This window comes from Eumetopias jubatus, unplaced genomic scaffold (assembly GCF_037043125.1).
Source record: "Eumetopias jubatus isolate StellerSeaLion01/CBP00866 unplaced genomic scaffold, mEumJub1_p1.0 scaffold_8, whole genome shotgun sequence".
Classification (NCBI taxonomy): Eukaryota; Metazoa; Chordata; class Mammalia; order Carnivora; family Otariidae; genus Eumetopias; species Eumetopias jubatus.
In genome coordinates, this window is record NW_028274814.1 from 17,513,849 (window position 1) to 17,535,713 (window position 21,865).

The 21,865-nt window shown below is 37.9% G+C and overlaps 1 protein-coding gene across 4 annotated transcripts in view; it reads right to left on the reverse strand.

Annotated features, from left to right (window-relative positions):
• MALRD1 (MAM and LDL receptor class A domain containing 1) overlaps window positions 1-21,865 on the reverse strand; it is an 835,513-nt gene that overhangs the window by 737,352 nt on the left and 76,296 nt on the right. For all 4 annotated transcript variants that reach the window (XM_088025530.1, XM_088025529.1, XM_028114131.2 and 1 more), the window contains exons 6-8: window positions 18,804-18,905; window positions 18,002-18,145; window positions 2,851-3,017 (exon numbers count right to left, since the gene is read on the reverse strand). In XM_088025530.1, the coding sequence (XP_087881656.1) occupies window positions 2,851-3,017; window positions 18,002-18,145; window positions 18,804-18,905 (413 nt within the window). The remainder of the gene's footprint in view (window positions 1-2,850; window positions 3,018-18,001; window positions 18,146-18,803; window positions 18,906-21,865) is intronic.

Sequence of the window (21,865 nt, forward strand, 5' to 3'; positions counted from 1 at the left end):
TTGCTATGATTATTATTTTACAGATGATAGACAGAGACCTAATCTCAAGGATGGCTATATGGTACAAATTAGAACTGCTACACACTTAAGCTGACCCTAATAGTCAACTTTTTATTTAACAACTTGCCTTTCACCTGTGTTTTCAACTTCTCAAGTTCTGATGTCTTCTGAAAATGAAGAAAACTACCTTTAGCATTCTTACAAGGTATTTCTTGATTTACTTGCTCATATCCTAAGGGTTATTTTCTTTATTCTATTCATGGAAGATTTAAACAATCATTTTCATCAAGAGCTAATTCAAGAGTTAAAGGATGGGTTTGGAGTCCTTTTTAACTCTGTGATAAAACATCAGCTTATAATTTAAATGTATTTTGATGCAGATTTTGCATTGGTGACCAATACGTTATATGTTATATGTAGAGATCAGAGCAAATAATATGTAAGAAAAAATAGGATACTGCCTTGCAGAATACTGGGTAAACTAATAAGCCAAACATCACTCAGTGCTGGTTCTAATTAATACATTGGATCAGTTCTCCATGATTACCTTATTTTCTTATATATGATGTGGTATCTGAAGTCAATTTGTTTATAATCTTTTCTTATACAGTCCCAAATTTACAATCCATCACCAATGTTCAGGGTAGATTAAAGTAATCTTTAGGATTAGGACATATATGACACAAATGTCTACTTAAATTTAAGATAACTCATTCAACATTCAGTGAATATTAATTACCTGTCATGTGAAAAGTACTATCATATGACCATATATTTTTTAAATTATTTTATTTATTTGTTTGAGAGAAAGAGAGAGCACGAGCAAGGGGAAGGGATACAGGGAGAAGCAGACTCCCCACTGAGCAGGGAGCCCGATGCAGAACTCGATCCCAGGACCCTGGGATCATGACCTGAGCCAAAGGCAGATGCTTAGCCAACTGAGCCACCCAGGCACCCAGGACCATATATTTTTTAAAACACTTTTAACTATAATATAAACTCAATGAGATTATTCTAGTGTAAAATACTATCACAAAAATGCCACAAAACTATAACATAGTTATAGAACATTAAAAATTGTGTCTCATCCATGAAAACAAACAAACAAAATGTATTAGGCCATCTAATGAGCATATTCACTCAACTTCATGCCTTAGAACTCTGTGAATGTTCTGAAAAAGAAGAGGTAGAAGAAAAAAGACTGGACATGAACAAACGATACAAAAGAAAAGAGAGGGGTGATGTGAAAGAACTAGGGGGGAAAAAAGAGAATTCCTCTAGAATTTTCATTTCTCCCAGTAATAGGCAGGTAATAGGTCATACCTGAGGATTAATTATGATGGCACTTCAGACTTCAGAAGCAAATGGAACAGAAAAAATGCTATTGGGGTGCCTGGGTGGCTCAGTTGGTTAAGCGACTGCCTTCAGCTCAGGTCGTGATCCTGGAGTCGCGGGATCGAGTCCCACATCAGGCTCCCTGCTCAGCAGGGAGTCTGCTTCTCCCTCTGACCCTCCCCCCTCTCATGTGCTCTCTCTCTCTCTCTCTCTCTCTCTCTCTCATTCTCTCTCTTTCAAATAAATAAATAAATAAATAAATCTTTAAAAAAATGCTATTGACAGAGGGTTAGTGATATTTGGTAAGAATAGATGATAAATAACCTTTTGTTGGAAAATGAATCTGGCCAATGTCAGGAGGAAGTTTCAACTGGATTTATTCAAAGCATCTAAAGCCAAAAGAATCTTGACTTGGATGTTTTTACTGTCTTCCTTTTTCCTGTCAGAATCCCCGCAATTATTGTTAACTGTTTCCCATTGCTAGAATGACTGCTATTTACCCCTGTGATTTTTTTTAACTTCTATCTATAAATAAATTTTCTTCACAATAGAAATTCCTAAAGTGTCTCAGATATTTTTCCACTTGTGGAGGATTGTTTTCAGTTAAAGTTAGGTATAAAAAAAGAAAAAGAAAAAAGCTTGGATTTGTTTTATTTGCTAGCATTACCACTGCAATTTTCACTCAACCCAGTGAGCCATTTTTTCCCATTCCAATGACTCATTTGTTTGTATTTAATCAGTAATTACCAGTCACTAAAATTATATCTACTGGTACCATAACAAGTAATTTGTATCCATGATAATTATAGGTCTAGTGATATATGGATCTAAAATCCAAAACAGATCCCATCAGAATGTCAATACAGAGCCAACAATACAGAATCTCAAATATCTCATTTTTATTAGACCTATAAGTTCTTTAATATACTTCCATGAATTTTTAACAATTTTTAAAAATAATATTGTACAAATTATCACGTTAAATTTTCTACATGAGAGTATATTTTTTAAGTAGCCTCCATGCCCAGCATGGAGCCCAACACTGGTCTTGAACTCACAACCTGAGATCAACACCTGAGGTGAAATCAAGAATAGGACACCTAACCAACTGAGACACTCTGGCGCACCTACATGACAGTAGGTCTTAAACCTGGTTCTTTAAAAAAAAAAAAAAAGTTTTATTTATTTACTTGAGAGAGAGAGAGATAGCTAGAGAGAGAAAAGAGCTGGGAGGAGAGGGAGAAGCAGGCTCCCCACTGAGCAGGGTGCCCGATGCGGGGCTCGATCCCAGGACCCTGGGACCATGACCTGAGCTGAAGGCAGACACTTAACCGACTGAGCCACCCAGGCGCCTCATAAAACAGGTTCTTAATATTTCTTCTCAAAGGTATACTAAGAAAGTCAAGTTAAAGAATACCTAAAGCCTACACACAACTGAGAAATAGAAACACAAGTTGCCAAAATAGAAATTTGACTTATTCAATGAATTTGAAATAAATGTAAGTTTCTTCTCACCTTATTATTGTATAGTCCTACTCTCAGAACACTGTTTTCCATGGAATAATAGAATTGAAGATGGCAGCTCTTGCCCAGGCAGTGACACACAGAGCTATTTAAATAAGCCCTGCTGTCTACATAGTTAAGAGTAGAAGCATCCTTAGCTCCTACCCATATAAAATAACCTGAAAAATGAAGGAAAAGGAAGAAATTTAGAAAAAAATTAGCTGCTTTCTGTTTGAACAAAATTATTGTATTTATGGACTTTTCAAAATCAGGCTTGAAACACTAATATTTTAATTAAAGGGATAGGATGTTTTATTTATTTACTGATTTATTTATGATTATTAGAGATATGATATTTTAAAATGATTATGTCAACTACAAATTAAAAGTTTTCATTTCCATATGTGATTTTAAAATACACTGATATCTGCTCCTAGTTCCTGAAATTAGGAAATTTCAACTCAATATTCTTTTTAAAAGGTATCTCCTGATATAAAAAACCTCTGTGCTACAAAATTACCATCATTTTCTTTAAATGTCACAATGCAATCTTTCTTTAACAAAGAATTCCTCACCTTTCTTCCCAGAATTCTTTCCCCTTTTATTTTTTCTACTTTTTAGTTATAGAAAAACCTTTATAGTTTAAGGGAATACAATTTAAACATTATAATTAAATTACATATAATTAACATATAACATAATCAAAATTTCTTACCCAACACATGGAAGTATCAGATACCACAGTCCTATTAAACTGCACGTACGGATATTGTAGCATATAAAAATATTATCAATCAACTTTATCCCATCTGATATTTAAAACCAATTTGCACTGTTCTTAAATTTAATAATATAGACAATGCAGAGATACAAAGATACTTCTATGATTTTACAACTTCACTTTTAAATTTGCACTGTTCTTAAATTTAACAATATAGACAATGCAGAGATACAAAGATACTTCTATGATTTTACAACTTCACTTTTAAATAATAAAGTTTTTCAATGGGTTATTTCTGTGTAAGTTAGTATATATTCCTGTAATTTCTAAAAACTATGAATTTAAATTAGGTAAAACTCTTATTTATTGAGAAATGTAAGACTATAAGTAAAATACCATTTTAAGTTAACACTTTGTATCTAACTAAACACAAAGAAATGATAAATAAGATAAAGACACATTTTTACAAAAGCGGAGACAGATCAATTTCAACATAAAATATCTCAAAAGATAAGGAAAGAACAATTCTACCAAGTGATGAGTAGGGCTGAAACCACAGAACTCTGAAACTTTGAGACCAGACCCAGGCTGTGGTAGCTTAGATTCTGACTAACTTGAATGTTGCAAACAAAAGCTGGAGGAACAAACTCTCTCATGGAAGTCAAAGATTAAAGTTGGGGAATCCTGCTCAAAAACTAAGGTGGAAAATATACCAACATTCACTACCTTGGGCTATGAGTAAGTGACAGGATGTGCAAAATTCCAAGCATTATCACAAAGTATGAAACCCTAAACTAGTACTGTTACTAGGATTAGTCCTGAGGAAATAGACATGAAAAAACACCTGGACTGTTCAGCTATTAATAACCAGGCTTATATTAAAAAGAAACAAATTTACCACCACCTTACTAACTGGAGTTTGATCAGAACCTAACTGACCTGTGAGAAGAGAAATATCAACTCAAGCAGGCTTTAGCCTTCCATATGAGGGGAGGAAAATACACAGATCCAGCCCCCTCCAGCCTTCTCCCCTAATGTTGGGGGAGGAAGCACATCTAAAGGTCATGTAACAGAGGAACAATCTCATCAAAAGAATGAGATCTAATCATAGTACTCTAGAATGTTTCTCTTCCTCCTTACAACTTACCACAACTCACATAAAAAGGGGTCCTATATAATAATAGGGTAATACTATCCAAAGAACTGTAGGTCTCATACATAATTTAAGGTCTAGGGAAACCCAAAACAACGGGTAAGACAAAAACAAGGATACCAGATGAAATTTTAGCCTCATGCATCTACAGCTGTGACAAGCAGTAAAGAGTCTAATCTCTAGCTACATAAACATAATAGGTAATACTAAACCTATTGACCTTAATTCCCTTTACATAGCACATCACGTTTGGCTTTCAACAAAACATTACAAAGCACACTGAAAGGCAAAAAACAAAAAACATAGTTTGAAGAGAAAGAGCAAGTATCAGAACCAGACCCAGATATGGCAGGAATGTTGGAATTAAAAGACTAAGAACTTAAAACCACTATGAGGAGGGGGAGGAGCAAGATGGTGGAGGAATAGGAGACCTAAATTTCGTCTGGTCCCAGGAATTCAGCTAGATAGGGATCAAACCATTCTGAACACCTACGAACTCAACAGATCTAAGAAAAGAATACCAGCAACTCTCTGAACAGAAAAGTGACCACTTTCTGAAAGGTACAATGTGCGGAGAAGTGAATCCGAGTACATATTTGGGAGGATAGACAGCGGGGGAAGGGGACTCCGTCCAAAGCTTCTAGCAAGTGATAGAGCCCTGGAGCACAAAATCAGAACTTTTAGAAGTCACTCAGCTGAGAGACGTTGCTCCAGTGGCTAAGCGGGGGGTGGAACCCTCATTGGGACAGTGTGGTCTCAGGACCCTCAGGGTCACAGAAAGACCAGGGGTGCCTGAATGCAGCAGAGCTCCCAGGTATCAGAGCAGGGAAGCCGGCTGTCAGCTGGAGCCAAGGAGTGGGCTGTCAGCTCAGTGTTGCCATAACCCATTATCCATGGCACAGTCGAGCCACTGCTCCTCCAGCAGAACCCGATAAGCAGCAGATCTGGGGATACTCCCCTTCCTCCCCTGAGAGGAGCGGCACGGAAGTGCACCACAGGGATCTGCTGGGTTTGGAGATTCCACACGGGGTCGGGTGCCAGAGATAGAAACGCTCGGTCACAGGCCGGGTGAGCACGGAGTGCGGCGGAGACCGGGGAGATGGGAGTGACTGACTGCTTTTCTCTGGGGGCGCACTGAGGAGCAGGGCCCTGAGTTCTCAGCTTCTCCCGGGCGGAAATTGGGAGGCCGCCATTTTCACTCTCCTCTTCCAAAGCCATATGGAAAGCTTGCAGGGAACAAAAGCTTCTGAGAGCAAACCCAAGCAGATTACTTAGTCCAGACCAGGAAAGGGCAGGGCAATTTCACCTGCGACATCTGAGAACTAGAGCAACAGGCCCCTCCCGCAGAAGATCAGCAAGAACAACAAGTTTACCGATCAATGAGAACAGCAGAACTCCAGAGCTAGGAGAACACTGCACATAGAATTCACGGCTTTTTCCCCCCTGATTCTTTAGTCTTTCAAAGTTAATTTTTTAAATTTTCTTCTCTTTTTTCTCTTTGAGTTTTTCTTTTTCCCTTTTTCAACCACCATCTTATCAATCCCTTTTTTAAAAATATTTTTTATTTTTCATTTTTAGAGTCACGTTCTATCCCTTCATAGTAGTTAACCTTATTTTTGGTATATATATATAAGTTGTTCTCTCTTTAAAATTCGAGGATACAGTTTCTTCTAACAGATAGAAATATACCCTACATCTCTAGTGTATGGCTTTGTTCTAGTCTCCTCCCTGATCACATTCTCTCCCCCCCTTTTTTTAATTCCTCTTCTTTCTTTTTCAACCAACTTCTTATCTAATTAATTCCCTTTATAAAATCTTTTATAATTCTCATCTTTGCAGTCATATTCTACTCCTTCAGCATATTTACCCTTATTTTTGTACATATAAGAGCTTTTCTCTCTTTAAAATTTTGGGAGGTACTTTCTTCTAACAGATCAAAATATGCCCAAAATCTATGTGTGTGGCACTGATCTATGCACTAGCCTTATCATATTTGATCATATTCTTTTTAATTTTAATCTTTTTTCTTTTTCTTTTTTTTTCTTTTTTCTTTCTTTCCCTTTTTTTTCCCCTGGTTTCAGGTCTCTTCTGATTTGTTTAGTGTATATTTTTCTGGGGTTGTAGTTACCATGTTAGCATTTTGTTCTCTCATTCATCTATTGTCCTCTGGACAAAATGACAAGATGGAAAAAATCACCTCAAAAAAAGAATAAGAGGCAGTACCGACTACCAGAGACCTAATCGATATGGACATTAGTAAGATGTCGGAACTAGAATTCAGAATAATGATTTTAAAGATACTAGCTGGACTTGAAAAAAGGATGGAAGATATTAGAGAAACAATTTCTAGAGAAAAAAAACTAAAATCTAACCAAGTCAAAATCAAAAAGGCTATTAATGAGGTGCAACCAAAAACGGGGGCTCTAACTGCTAGGATAAATGAGGCAGAAGAGAGAATTAGTGAAAAAAAAGACCAAATGATGGAAGATAAAGCTGAGAAAAAGAGATAAAAAACTACAAGATCATGAGGGAAAAATTCGAGAGATAAGTGATAACATAAGACAAAACAATATTAGAGTAATTGGGGTCCAAGAGGAAGAAAGAGAGAGGGGGGCAGAAGGGATATTGGAGCAAATTATAGCAGACAAATTCCTTAATTTGGGGAAGGAAATAGACATGAAGGGGCACAGAGAATCCCCCTCAAAATCAATAAAAATAGGTCAACACCCCAAAATCTAATAGTGAAACGTACGGGTCTCAGACACAAAGAGAAAATCCTGAAAGCAGCGCGGGAAAAGACGTCTGTAACCTACGATGGTAGAAACATTAGATTTGCAACAGACCTATCCACAGAGATCTGACAGTCCAGAAAAGACTGGAATGATATATTCAGAGCACTGAATGAGAAAAATATGCAGCCAAGAATACTATATCCAGCTAGGCTGTGATTGAAAATAGAAGGAGAGATGAAAATCTTCCAGGACAAACAAAAACTAAAGGAATTTGCAAACACAAAACCAGCCCTAAAAGAAATACTGAAAGGGGTCCTTTAAGCAAAGAGAGAGCCTAAAAGCAACATATACTAGAAAGGAACACCGACAATATACAGTAACTGTCACCTTACAGGCAACAATGGCACTAAATTCACATCTTTCAATAGTTACCCTGAATGTAAATGAGCTAAATGCCCCAATCAAAAGACACAGGCTATCAGATTCGATAGAAAAAAAACAAGACCCATCGGTACGCTGTCTGCAAGAGACTCACTTTATACCCAAAGACACCTCCAGATTGAAAGTGAGGGGGTGGAAATCATTTACCATGCTAATGGAACCAAAAGAAAGCTGGGGTGGCAATCCTTATAGCAGACAAATTAGATTTTAAACCAAAGACTATAATAAGAGATGAGGAAGGACACTATATCCTACTTAAAGGGTCTATCCAACAAGAAGATCTAACAACTGTAAATATCTATGCCCCTAATATGGGAGCAGCCAACTACATAAGCCAATTAATAACAAAAGCAAAGAAACACATTGACAACAATACAATAATAGTGGGGGACTTTAACACCCCCCTCACTGAAATGGACAGATCATCTAAGCAAAAGATCAACAAGGAAATAAAGACTTTAAATGACACACTGGACCAAATGGACTTCCCAGACATATTCAGAACATTCCATTCCAAAGCAACAGAATACACATTCTTCTCTAGTGCCCATGGAACATTCTCCAGAATAGATCACATCCTAGGTCACAAATCAGGTCTCAAGCAGTACCAAAAGACTGAGATCATTCCCTGCATATTTTCGGACCACAATGCTTTGAAACTAGAATTCAATCACAGAGGAAATTCAGAAAGAACTCAAGTCCATGGAGGCTAAAGAGCATCCTACTAAAGAATGAATGGGTCAACCAGGAAATTAAAGAAGAATTTAAAAAATTCATGGAAACAAATGAAAATGAAAACACAACGGTTCAAAATCTTTGGGATACTGCAAAGGCGGTCCTAAGAGGAAAGTATATAGCAATACAAGCCTTTCTCAAGAAACAGGAAAGGTCTCAAATACACAACCTAACCCTACACCAAAAGGAGCTGGAGAAAGAACAGCAAATAAAGCCTAAACCCAAGAGGAGAAGAGAAATAATAAAGATCAGAGCAGAAATCAATGAAATAGAAACCAAAGGAACAGTAGACCAGATCAACAAAACTAGGAGCTGGTTCTTTGAAAGAATTAATAAGATTGATAAACCTCTGACCAGACTTATCAAAAAGAAAAGAGAAATGACCCAAATCAATAAAATCATGAATGAAAGAGGAGCGATCACAACCAACACCAAAGAAATACAAACAATTATAAGAACATATTAAGAGCAACTATATGCCAGCAAATTAGATAACCTGGAAGAAATGGATACATTCCTAAAGATGTATAAATTACCAAAACTGAACAAGGAAGACATAGAAAACCTAAACAGACCTATAACCACTAAGGAAATTGAAGCAGTCATCAAAAATCTCCCAACAAACAAGAGCCCAGGGCCAGATGGCTTCCCACAGGAATTCTACCAAACATTTAAAGAAGAATTAATACCTATTCTTCTGAAACTGTTCCAAGAAATAGAAATGGAAGGAAAACTTCCAAATTCGTTTTATGAGGCCATCATTACCTTGATCCCAAAACCAGACAAAGACCCCATCAAAAAGGAGAATTACAGACCAATATCCCTGATGAACATGGATGCAAATATTCTCACCAAAACTAGACAATAGGATCCAACAGTACATTGAAAGGATTATTCACCACGGCCAAGTGGGATTTATCCCTGGGCTGCCAGGTTGGTTCAAGATCCACAAATCAATCAATGTGATACAATAATTAATAAAAGAACAAGAACCATATAATCCTCTCAATAGATGCAGAAAAAGCATTTGACAAGTACAGCATCCTTTCTTTTTTTTTTTTTTTTTTGACAGAGAGAGAGACAGTGAGAGAGGGAGCACAAGCAGGGGGAGAGGGAGAGGGAGAAGCAAGCTTCCCGCAGAGCAGGGAGCCCAATGCAGGGCTTGATCCCAGGACCCTGGGATCATGACCTGAGCCAAAGGCAGACGCTTAACGACTGAGCCACCCAGGCACCCCAGTACAGCATCCTTTCTTGATTAAACTCTTCAGACTGTAGGGATAGACGGCATACACCTCAACATCCTAAAAGCCATCTATGAAAAACACACAGCGAATATCATTCTCAATGGGGAAAAACTGAGAGCTTTCCCCCTAAGGTCAGGAATAAGGCAGCGATGTCCACTATCACCACTGCTATTCAACATAGTACTAGAAGTCCTAGACACAGCAATCAGACAACAAAAAGAAATAAAAGGCATCCAAATCGGCAAAGAAGAAGTCAAACACTCACTCTTTGCAGATGAAATGATACTTTATGTGGAAAACCCAAAAGACTCCACCCCAAAACTGCTAGAACTCATACAGGAATTCATTAAAGTAGCAGGATATAAAATCAATGCACAGAAGTCAATGGCATTCCTATACACCAACAAGACTGAAGAAAGAGAAATTAAGGAGTCAATCCCATTTACAATTTCACCCAAAACCATAAGATATCTAGGAAGAAATCTAACTAAAGAGGCAAAGGATCTGTACTCAGAAAACTATAAAATACTCAGGAAAGAAATTGAGGAAGACACAAAGAAATGGAAAAATGTTCCATGCTCATGGATTGGAAGAACAAATATTGTGAAGATGTCAATGCTACCTAGAGCAATCTACACATTCAGTGCAATCCCTATCAAAATACCATCCACTTTTCTCAAAGAAATGGAACAAATAATCCTAAAATCTGTATGGAACCAGAAAAGACCCCAAATAGCCAGAGGAATGTTGAAAAAGAAAAGCAAAGCTGGTGGCATCACAATTCCGGACTTCCAGCTCTACCACAAAGCTGTCATCATTAAGACAGGATGGTACTGGCACAAAACAGACACATTGATCAATGGAACAGAATAGAGAGCCCAGAAATGGACCCTCAACTCTATGGTCAACTCATCTTTGACAAAGCAGGAAAGAATGTCCAATGGAAAAAAGACAGTCTCTTCAACAAATGGTATTGGGAAAATTGGACAGCCACATGCAGAAGAATGAAACTGGACCACTTCCTTACACCACACACAAAAATAGACTCCAAATGGTTGAAAGACCTCAATGTGAGACAGGAGTCCATCAACATCCTAGAGGAGAACACAGGCAGCAACCTCTTCGAACTCAGCTGCAGCAACTTCCTCATAGTAACATCGCCAAAGGCAATGGAAGTAAGGGCAAAAATGAACTATTTGGACTTCATCAAGATATGAAGCTTTTGCACAGCAAAAGAAACAGTCAACAAAACCAAAAGACAACCGACAGAACGAGAGAAGATATTTGCAAATGACATATCAGATAAAGGGCTAGTATCCAATATCAATAAAGAACTTATCAAATTCAACACCCAAAGAACAAAGGATCCAATCAAGAAATGGGCAGAAGACATGAACAGACATTTTTCCAAAGAAGACATCCAAATGGCCAAGAGACACATGAAAAAGTGTTCAACATCGCTTGGCATCAGGGAAATCCAAATCAAAACCTCAATGAGATACCACCTCACACCAGTCAGAATGTCTAAAATTAACAAGTCAGGAAGTGACAGATGTTGGTGGGGATGCAGAGAAAGGGAAACCCTCCTACACTGTTGATGGGAATGCAAGCTGGTGCAGCCACTCTGGAAAACAATATGAAGGTTCCTCAAAGAATTGAAGATATAGCTACCATATGATACAGCAATTGCACTACTAGGTATTTACCCCAAAGATACAAATGTAGGATTGGAAGGGGTAAGTGCACCCCAATGTTTATAGCAGCAATGTCCACAAAGCCAAACTGTGGAAAGAGCCAAGATGTCCATCAACAGATGAATGGATAAAGAAGAGGTGGTGTATATATACACACATATATATATATATATATATATATATATATATATAATGGAATATTATGCAGCCATCAAAAAGAATGAAATCTTGCCATTTGCAATGATGTGGATGGAACTGGAGGGTATTATGCTGAGCAAAATAAGTCAATCAGAGAAAGACATGTACCATATAATCTTACTGATATAAGGAATTCTTAATTTCATTAAAGAAACTGAGAGTTGCTGCAGTGGCGGGGGGTGGGAGGGATGGGGTGGCTGGGTGATAGACATTGGGGAGGGTATGTGCTATGGTGAGCACTGTGAATTGCATAAGGCTGTTGAATCACAGACGTGTACCTCTGAAACAAATAATAATTTTATGTTAAAAAAAGAAAATAGTAGGAAGGGAAAAATGAAGGGTTGGAAATCGGAGGGGGAGACGAACCATGAGAGACTATGGACACTGAGAAACAAACTGAGGGTTCTAGAGAGGAGGGGTGTGGGGGGATGGGTTAGCCTGGTGATGGGTATTAAAGAGGCACATATTGAATGGAGCACTGGGTGTTATATGCAAACATGAATCATGGAACACTACATCAAAAACTAATGATGTAATATATGGTGATTTATATAACATAATAAAATAAAAAATAAATTAATTAAAATAAAAAAATAAACCACGATAATTCATAAGTTAAGAGCTCTAAAGGAAAAAAGTGGAAACATGCAGAAAAAGATAGACAATGTAGTCAGAGAGATGGAAATTCTAAGAAAGAATAAAAAATGCTAGAGACCAAACCAAACCAAACCAAACAAAACAATGTAACAGAAATGAAGATTGCCTTTAATAGGGTCCATCTCTTGATTTCAGCTCAGGTCATGATCTTAGGGTCATGAGATCGAACCCCACATAGGCCTCCAATCTCAATGCAGAGTCTGTTTGAGATTCTCTCTCTCTCTCCCTCGCCCTCTGCACCCCCCCAATTCACGCGTGCACTCTCTCTGTCTCTCTTAAATAAACAAATAGAATCTTTAAAAAATAATGAAGAAATAAACACTTTCTCAGACAAATGAAAATTGAGAGAATTTGTAGCCAATAGACCTGTTTTGTAAGTAATGTTAGGAAAAGAAGATGGCAGCAGCATAGGAGGACCATAGGCTTGTCTTGTCCCATGAACACAACTAGATAACTATCAAATCATCCTAAATACCCCAGAAATTGAGCCAAAGACTGACAGAACAAACTCCATAAGTAAAGGGAGAGAGAAGGTCACACTGAAGAAGTTAGAAAGTGGAGATGTGGTTTAGAGGAGAAATGGTTGGTGGGTGCTGCAGAGGGGAAGGAGCCATGGTCACTGAGAATGGTAAGAGATAGAAGAGTACACAGGGAAATGCACAAAGAGAAAGTTTCCCCAAAGTCATTGACTTGGAAAAAAAGAGGGACTGAATTTTGTGAGTTCTTGCAACTAGGAGGGCTTAAAGTCTTAAGTTTTAAAGGTCAGTGAGCTTGGCTGGGATAGAGCCCAGAGAGCACTGTGTTACTTCTAGAGAGAAGGCAGGCAAACAACCTGAGGGCAGACAGTGCAGAAACATTGATCTAAAGAATGCATAGGGAATACAGTGGGGACATTATTCGCTCTTCTCAGAACACATCCATGAAAGGCAGATTTCACTGAGATGTCTCTCCAGGAAAAATGGAGTTGGCTGACACCACTTCCCTCCCCCATCTCCCAGCATAAACACCGAGCCACCCAAGGGAAGCAGCTTGGCACCAATACTAGCTACCTAACTTGCTAACACTAAGCTTCACACCCCTGCACTCTGACAGAACTGCTCTTCTCAGTCAGGCATGCCTCAGTTGTAACACAGCAGTCCCTTCCCCAGAAGACCAGCACAAACCCCTGCCCACATCATGTCTTTTGGCCAGAAGAGTTCTAGAGGGCTTCAGTTCTGGTGGAAGTGGTTTCAGGTCTCATTTCACAAGCAGACCAGACCACTCCTAGTTAAAACTTGTCACATTCAGGCCAGGAACCAAACACTGCCCACAGCAGACGAGAGCCTCTGCAGATGACTGGCCTGAAGGATAGAGAAGCAAGAACACAATAGCAGAGTGCATTCAGCACATTCCAGAGATGCTCCCTGAAGTGCCAGGACCTTGACACTACATGACCTCTTCTTCATGGCCATTATATTCAAGAGGAGTCATAAGAGGCTTTTCTAACACAAAGAAGAAGCCAGAGACTTAGATAAAAGGCCAAGATGGAGGAATTGATCCCAAGTGAAAGAACAAGATAAGACCACAGCCAGAGATATAAATGAAACAGATATAAGTAACACCCCTGATGGAGAATTTAAAACAACAATCATAAGGATACTCATCGTGCTTGAGAAAAGAATAAAAGACATTAGTGAGACCCTTAACACAGAGATAAAGTGGTTAAAAAAGAATCAGAGATGAAGAGTGCAATAAATTAGATTGGAAACAGACTTGATGCAATGAACAGCAGGCTAGAAAAAGCAGAGAAACGAATTAGTAATGTAGAAGACAAAATAATGGAATATAATGAAGCTGAACAAAAGAGAGGAAGAATTATGCAACAAAATAAGAGACTTCGGGAACTCAGTGACTCCATCATAAGTAATAACATTCAGATTATGGGAGTCTTGGAAGAAGAGGAGAGAGAAAGGGGGGCAGAAATATATTTCAAGAAATAATAGCAAAAAGGTTCCCTAATCTGGGGAATGAAACAGATATCCAGATCCAGGAGGCACTGAGAACTCCCATCAAGATCAACAAAATAGGCCAACACATATTGTAATCAAATTTGCAAAATATAGTGATAAAGAAAAAAATCTTAAAAGAAGTCCTTAACTTACACGGGAAAACCCATAAGGCTAGCTAGAGATTTCTAGAAATTTCTCAACAGAATCTCTGCAAGCCAGAAGAGAGTGGCATGATATATTCAAAGTGCTGACTGGGAAAAATCTGCAGCCAAGAATACTCTATCTAGCAAGACTCTCATTTAGAATAGAGAGATGAAGAGTTTCCCCGACAAACAAAAACTATAGGAGTTTGTGACACTAAAACTACCCTGCAAGAAATTGTAAAGGGGACTCTGCATAAAAAAGAGAGACCAAAATTGACAAAAACAAGAAAGGATCAGAGAACATCTCCAGAAGCGAGAATAAAACAGTAATGAAACGTCAATAAATATATATCTATCAATAATTACTTTGAATGTAAATGGACTAAATACTCCATTAAGAAGACATAGAGTGTCAGAAAGGATAAAAAATAAGACCTGTCTATTAGATTTAGGTTCTTTAAACCTAAAAACTCCTATAGATTGAAAGTGAGGGGATGGAGAAACATTTACCATGAAAATGGATGCCAGAAGAAAGCAGGAGTAGCGATGCATATATTAGACAAACTCGATTTTATTTTTTTAGAGATTTACTTATTTATTTTAGAGAGAGGGGGAGAGCATGCAAGCAGGAGGAGGGGCAGTATGAGAGGGAGAGAATCTCAAGCAGACTCTGCACTAACTGTGGAGCCTGACATGGGACTCAATCTCAGGACCCTGAGATCATGACCTGAGCCAAAACTAAGAATAAGATACCCAACTGACTGAGCCAGGCCCCCAGACAAACTGGATTTTAAACCAAAGACTATAGCAAAAGATGAAGAAGGGCACCATATCATAATAAAGGGGACAATCCAACAAGAAGATGTAACAATTGTTAATATTTATGGACCCAATATGGGAGCACCCAAATATATAAAACAATAACAAACATGAACTAATTGATAATAATACAGTAATAATAGGGAACTTTAACACCCCACTTACATCAATGGACAGATTATCTAAACAGAAAATAAACAAGGAAACAACGGCTTTGAAATTCTTCAAAGAGAAGGAAAATGATACCCGTCAGAAACTCAGATCTAAATAAAGGGAGGAACAGTATTAGGAAAGCAATAAATAAAACACATCAGTAGCTTCCAAGTTTTGGCAAAATCTTTTAATTACAATTTTCTTAATTGATCTAAAAGAGAACAGTTTGTTCAAATAGTAACAGCCAGAAGGTATTTGATGATTATAGTTTGCATATAAGTGAAATGAATGACAACAATGATGCAAGGGACAGGGGGGAGGAATTAGGAATATTTTGTTACTATAAGATACTTGCATTGCATGAAGAAATATAAGCTATTTGAAAGTGGAGTTAGATTAGTTGTAAATGAAGTTCACGAGCTCAGAGCAAGCACTAAAAAACGGGTAATAAAGGAAGTATACCTGAAATACTAAAAAAGGAAACAAAAAAGAAGCATATAAAATCCTCATTTAAAACTACAAAGGCATAACAGAAGTGGAAGACAAAATTAAGAACAAAGAACAAGGGCAGCGAATAGAAAACGCTAACACACAGACCCCTAGAACATATATTTAGTAGGAACTCAAGAGAACCAGAACAGAGGGACTAAAAGAGAATTACTAGAAAAGAATAACATACCATTTCCACAAGTGATGAAATACATGCATTCTGAGCACTGAAAAATCTAAATAAAAATATATTCATGATCTGTACTCATCATAGTGACATTTTCAAACATTAGAGATAAATATTTTTTAAAAAATCTGCATAACACTGAAAATTAGATGGGCTCAGACTTCTAAATGACTACAGTAAATATCAGGAAATCAAGAACCATCACCATGTACTTAGAAATAAAATAAACAGACTTTCTTTCGAAAATTGTCTGACTTGATTATTATTTAGGAGTGAGGCCATTAAAAATATTTTAAGTTTATAACATAAATATTAAGCAAGCCCATCACCACAGATCTTTTCTAAATAAAAGAACAATTAATTAGTCAGTAAACCTTTTCAAGAAGGAAAAGAAATCAAGGACATGAAATAAAAGAAACAGTGGTGAATAAAGAAAATGATAGGGATGCCTAGGTGGCTCAATTGATTAAGCATCTGCATTCAGCTCAGGTCATGATCCCAGGGTCCTGGCATCAAGCCCTTTGTTGGGCTCCCGGTTTAGCAGGGGAGTCTGCTTCTCCCTCTGCCTCTGCCCCTCCCCTGGGCTTGTGCTCTCTCTCTCTCCCTCAAATAAATAAATAAAATCTTAAAAAAAAGAAAGAAAATGATAAAGATAAAAGACCAAAAACCAAAGACCTTAACAAACTTACTTCACCAAAGAAGATATATGGATGGCAAATAAGCATATGAAATGGTGCTCCATATCATAAGGCATTAGGGAAATGCAAACCAAAACAAAGAGATACCACTACACACCTATTAGCATGGCCAGAATCTGGGACACAGGCAATGCCAAATGCTGGAGAGGATGTAAAGCAACAAGATCTCTCATTCATTGCTGATGGGAATGAAAAATGGTTACCTTCACTTTGGAAGACAGCTTGGCAGTTTCTTACAAAACTAAACATATTCTTACTATGTGATCCAGCAATCATGGTCCTTAGCATTTACCCAAAAGAGTTGAAAACTTAGATCCACACAAAAACCTTCACATGGATGTTTATAGCAGCTGTATTCATAATTGCCAAACACTTGGAAGCAACCAATATGTCCTTCAGTAGGTGAATAAGCTCTGGTACATCCAGACAATGGAATATGATTTACTATTAAAAAGAAATAAGCTATCAAGCCATGAAAAAACATAGAGGAACCTTAAATGTGTATTACTAAATGAAGGAAGTCAATCTAAAAAGGCTACCTATTGTATAATTCCAACTGTATGACATTCTGGAAAAGGCAAAACTATGGAGAAAGTAAAATCTACACGGAAGCAGAAAAAAATAGCTATTACTTTCTGCTGTAATAAAATTTTAAATTACTAATTTAAGAAAAGACTAACAATATGCCCCCTCAAAAAAAGAAAAAAAGAAAGAAAGAAAGAAAAGCAGTGGAAAGAAAAATAAACAGAAATCACAAATTTAATGTTAGACTAAGAGAAAGAAACTCATTGACACCAGTGAAAGGGAGAGCTAGTACATTTTGATAGAAGCCTTTTAATACTTTTCCTTTTGGTTCCCACAGAATCTATTATCTCCTGATGATAAGAAAATAATGAAATTTACAAAATGAAAAGGTAACCTAGTACAAGTCTTCCTTTACACTGTTGGTAATAAGATTCTTTACTTTCACTATCTATGGCAAATATAGTTTCAATAAAATGTACTCAGTATCTTAATCAAGACCCCTGATGAAATGTCTTCATACCACTTACAATAAATCACAATTCTGAAAATGATATATAAAGAATATTCTTATTTTTTTACTTCCTACCTTCATCACTACTTTGATCCTGCTGGAGTATAGATTGTAACGCGGGAACTTCTCTTGCTTTTGTGCGCATCCAGGAAATTTGCCCAGCAGATGTTTCTGACACCCAGTCACACATGTCAAATTCAAATCCACAGACCTGATACACTACAGAGAGGCGGAAAAGATAATGATGGACCATCACAGTCTACTAGAATGGCTGCTTAGCCATAGGTGTTGTAATCAGGCTTAACAGACACACACACACACACACACACACACACATACACACACACTAATTCATACTTAGAAATTTTGGTTCAACAAGCCTTGGAGTATACCAGCATAACTGTTTTTCAAAAGCTCGTCCTTGATCCAGATGGGCATCCTCCCAAAGGAAAACCATTGCCATTCAAAAGTGAAAAGATGTTTTCACTTCTTCTTATACCACTGCTCCAGTTACAATTTTTTAAATGGCATACATACTCTCTGACCTGACCTATGTTATGGAACTAAGTTAGTTTAAATCATTTGCTAATCATAATCACATTGAAATTTTAAAGAAGAAACACTGGATATAATTCAAAGATGGTCTTTAATAGAACTATTTTACAGAACAACATCACCTTAAGTTGACATACTTAGTATCTTTCATGCTTTGAATAAACCACAGACTACCAATAACACTTCAGCTAAACTTAGCACATAAATAGCAACAAAGTTTGGCAAATGAGTATCCGTAGTAGTGGTCTGAATTACCACCAGTGGTCCCAGTCTCACAGATGGCTACATAACATCTCGGTGGGCATCTCAGTTCAACACTTACACCTCAATCCTTCATCTGTAGAATTAGAACTGCAGAGACTTGCATCTAGATGGCACGGTTCCTGCTCTGTATTCAATGTTTCTGGACATGGTAAAATTTCATCTGTTAAATTTAAAGATTGGCAAGAAGTGAGATGTAGGTGCATCTGGAAAGACACATGCATTTCTTAAGACGTTAGCATTTGTTCTAGAAAGCACTCTCCACCCAATGCCTCTCTGTGGCAGCATCTCCCCTCAGGCAACCCCATTACACACAGAGAGAGACAGAAACAGAGAGAACAATACAACTATTCCAGTGCTTCTGGATTTTAACCAGATCTCTGTGGTGACTATCAAGCCCCCAAACCAAATCTTCCATGTTTCCATGGAAGTAACATGGCCCAATGTGGAAACAAAAAGCCTATCATTAGGAGCATGATCGAACATGTGTCATCTCTAACATAGGCTGTCCTTTTTAACTGGAAGCTGATCTACTGGAACTACTGTCCCTGCAATATTCTTCCATTGTGTCTGTTTCTCCCTCTATTGCCCTCCCAACACAGGGCTGGAAACTGGAGTAGGTACCCTTCCTGTCCTGTTGCCACTTCCAGACAATTCTCACTCTCCCCTCCTGAAATACCTGAGCTGCAATCCTGACAAGAACCAGGACCTCCAGGAAATTCACCACCTCCTGCAGCCTGCATCTGTGTGGCTGAAGGTGAGTGAGGGAGAGCCCACCGCCATGCTGACCGAAATGGTTTTATACCTGTGACTACTCGCTCCATTGCATTGTGGCCACCCCACCACATTTTCCTTTCTTTCTTTTTCCTCCATTCCTAGATAGCTATGCAAAACCCTTTACCCCCTCCTTCAACTTCCAATTCCTCCTTCCCCATCATCATTCTGATAATCATGTTGCTTCACATTTCACTGGGAAAATGAGAGGAAACAGCAGAAAATTTCACAAGTCCCACCACCCATCTCCCTGCCCATGTTTCTACAGAAAATCATCTCCTCTTCCCTGTTGTAGGAATCGTTCCAGCAATTTCCTCCCCTCTTTTACATCAACAGGTTTTCTTTCACTTCAGTACACAATGGGGCCAAAATTTCACCTGTCTTAAGAAAACCCTCTGACCCTCCAGCCCCCTCCAACTAACTTCGCTAAGTTCTACCTATTTATACCGACTTCAACGCCAATTCTTCTCCCCACATCGTTGTTCTAGTGAGGTATTTTGATTTTTTTTAATGAGGTAAAATTCACATCACATAAAATTCACCATTTTAACCATTTTAAAGTGTACAATCCAGTGACTCTAATACATTCACAATATTGTTCCATTATCACCACTAATTCCAAAACATATTCATCACCCCAAAATAAAACCCATACCCATTATAAGTCATTCCCCATTCTCTGCTCCTCCTCAGACTCTGGCAATGACTAATCTCCTTTTCATCTCTATAGATTTGCCTCTTCTGGACATTTCATATAAATAGAATCATACAATATATGGATGACTTTGGTGTTCGACTTCTTTAACTTAGCATAACGTTTTCAAGGTTCATTCATGTTGTTGCATATATCAGAACTTTTTTTCTTTTCTGTACATTTACCACTCCACTGTGCATATATCAGCAAATGACCTCTATATCGTTAAATCCAACGTTTAATTTTTCCTCCTTGTCACACCTGACATGTCCGTATATTGGTCATAGTTGATCATTCCCTTTTTCTTGAAACCTTTTCTTCGCTAGGTTCTGATACATGATTCTCTCCTGGTTTTCCTCTTAAATTACTAGCTGTTCATTCTCAGTCGCCTTTGCTGGTTTTCCCTCATTTCCTCCACATTACACAAAGTAACATGAAAAGGCCCCAGAGCTCAGTCCTTGGATCTCTTCTCTTCTCCACATCCACAATCTTGTTAATATCACCTCATCTTGTGCACTTAAAACACTTCCTAAATGCCAATGACCCATAAAATTATATTTCAGGCCCAGCTTCACTGGACTCCAATATACATATCCCGTTGCGGTCTTGGCCTTTTCATCTGGAGAGCTAACATGCATCTTGATAGAAATGGGTCTAAAACTAAATGTCTGATTCTGTCTACCCAGACTTTGTCCTCCCGCTTTTCTTCCCATCTCAGCTCATAACAATGCCATCCATCCTACTTCAGGAAGAAATCTGGATCCATGACCCATCTCTCGCTCTCACCCATCATGCCATCCATCAGCACATCTTTCCTTTACCTATAGAACAACATCCAGAATCTCACTATGTCCTACCACCTCTACCACTACTACCAATTCTGACTCAAGGGAATATCAGTCTTTCTGGATTACACTAATAACTTCTTATTTTGCCCCCTTGTTGCTGCCTGTGCCCCCTTCTGACTTTTTAAATATGTGAAGCAGATCACGTCTCCTCTGCTCAAAATTGCTACACAGGTTTCTGTCATTCACAGAATAAATGCAGAAGCCCTTACCATGATCTTCCTCATACAAACCAGGAAGACTCTTGCCTTAGGACCTTTGCATTTACGGTTCCTTCCAAAATATGCATGGTTTTCTCTCTCAACTCCTTGGGGATTTTTTTTTTTTTTTTTTTTTTGCTCATAAATATGTTCTCCATGTACCATGCCTGACTACTCTATTTAAAACTTCATCTTACCTTCACCTGGGGCACTTCTTATCTCGGCTTTCTGGTTTATTGTTCTCCATAGCACATGTCACCACTTGACATAAATTTTTTTTTTTTATTTGTTTAGCGTCTTTCTCTCTTAACACAGGGATTGCTGTTTGTTTTTTTACTGCTATCTCCCCATTGTCTGAAACACATCTTGGCACAACATAGGTGCGCAATATATACTTGTCTAAGGACTGAATAAATACACGACCTAAGAACAATTCAACAAAATACCTGAAAATACCATAGATAGTGTGTAAATTGTTTACACTTTTATCTGGAATAAAATTCAAGCAACTAGTTATAAAACAATTTATGAACAACATCCATAAGCTGATTTCTTATAATGGGAGCTTATCAATGATGAATATGCAAAGCCTCTTGAATGTAAGATCCAC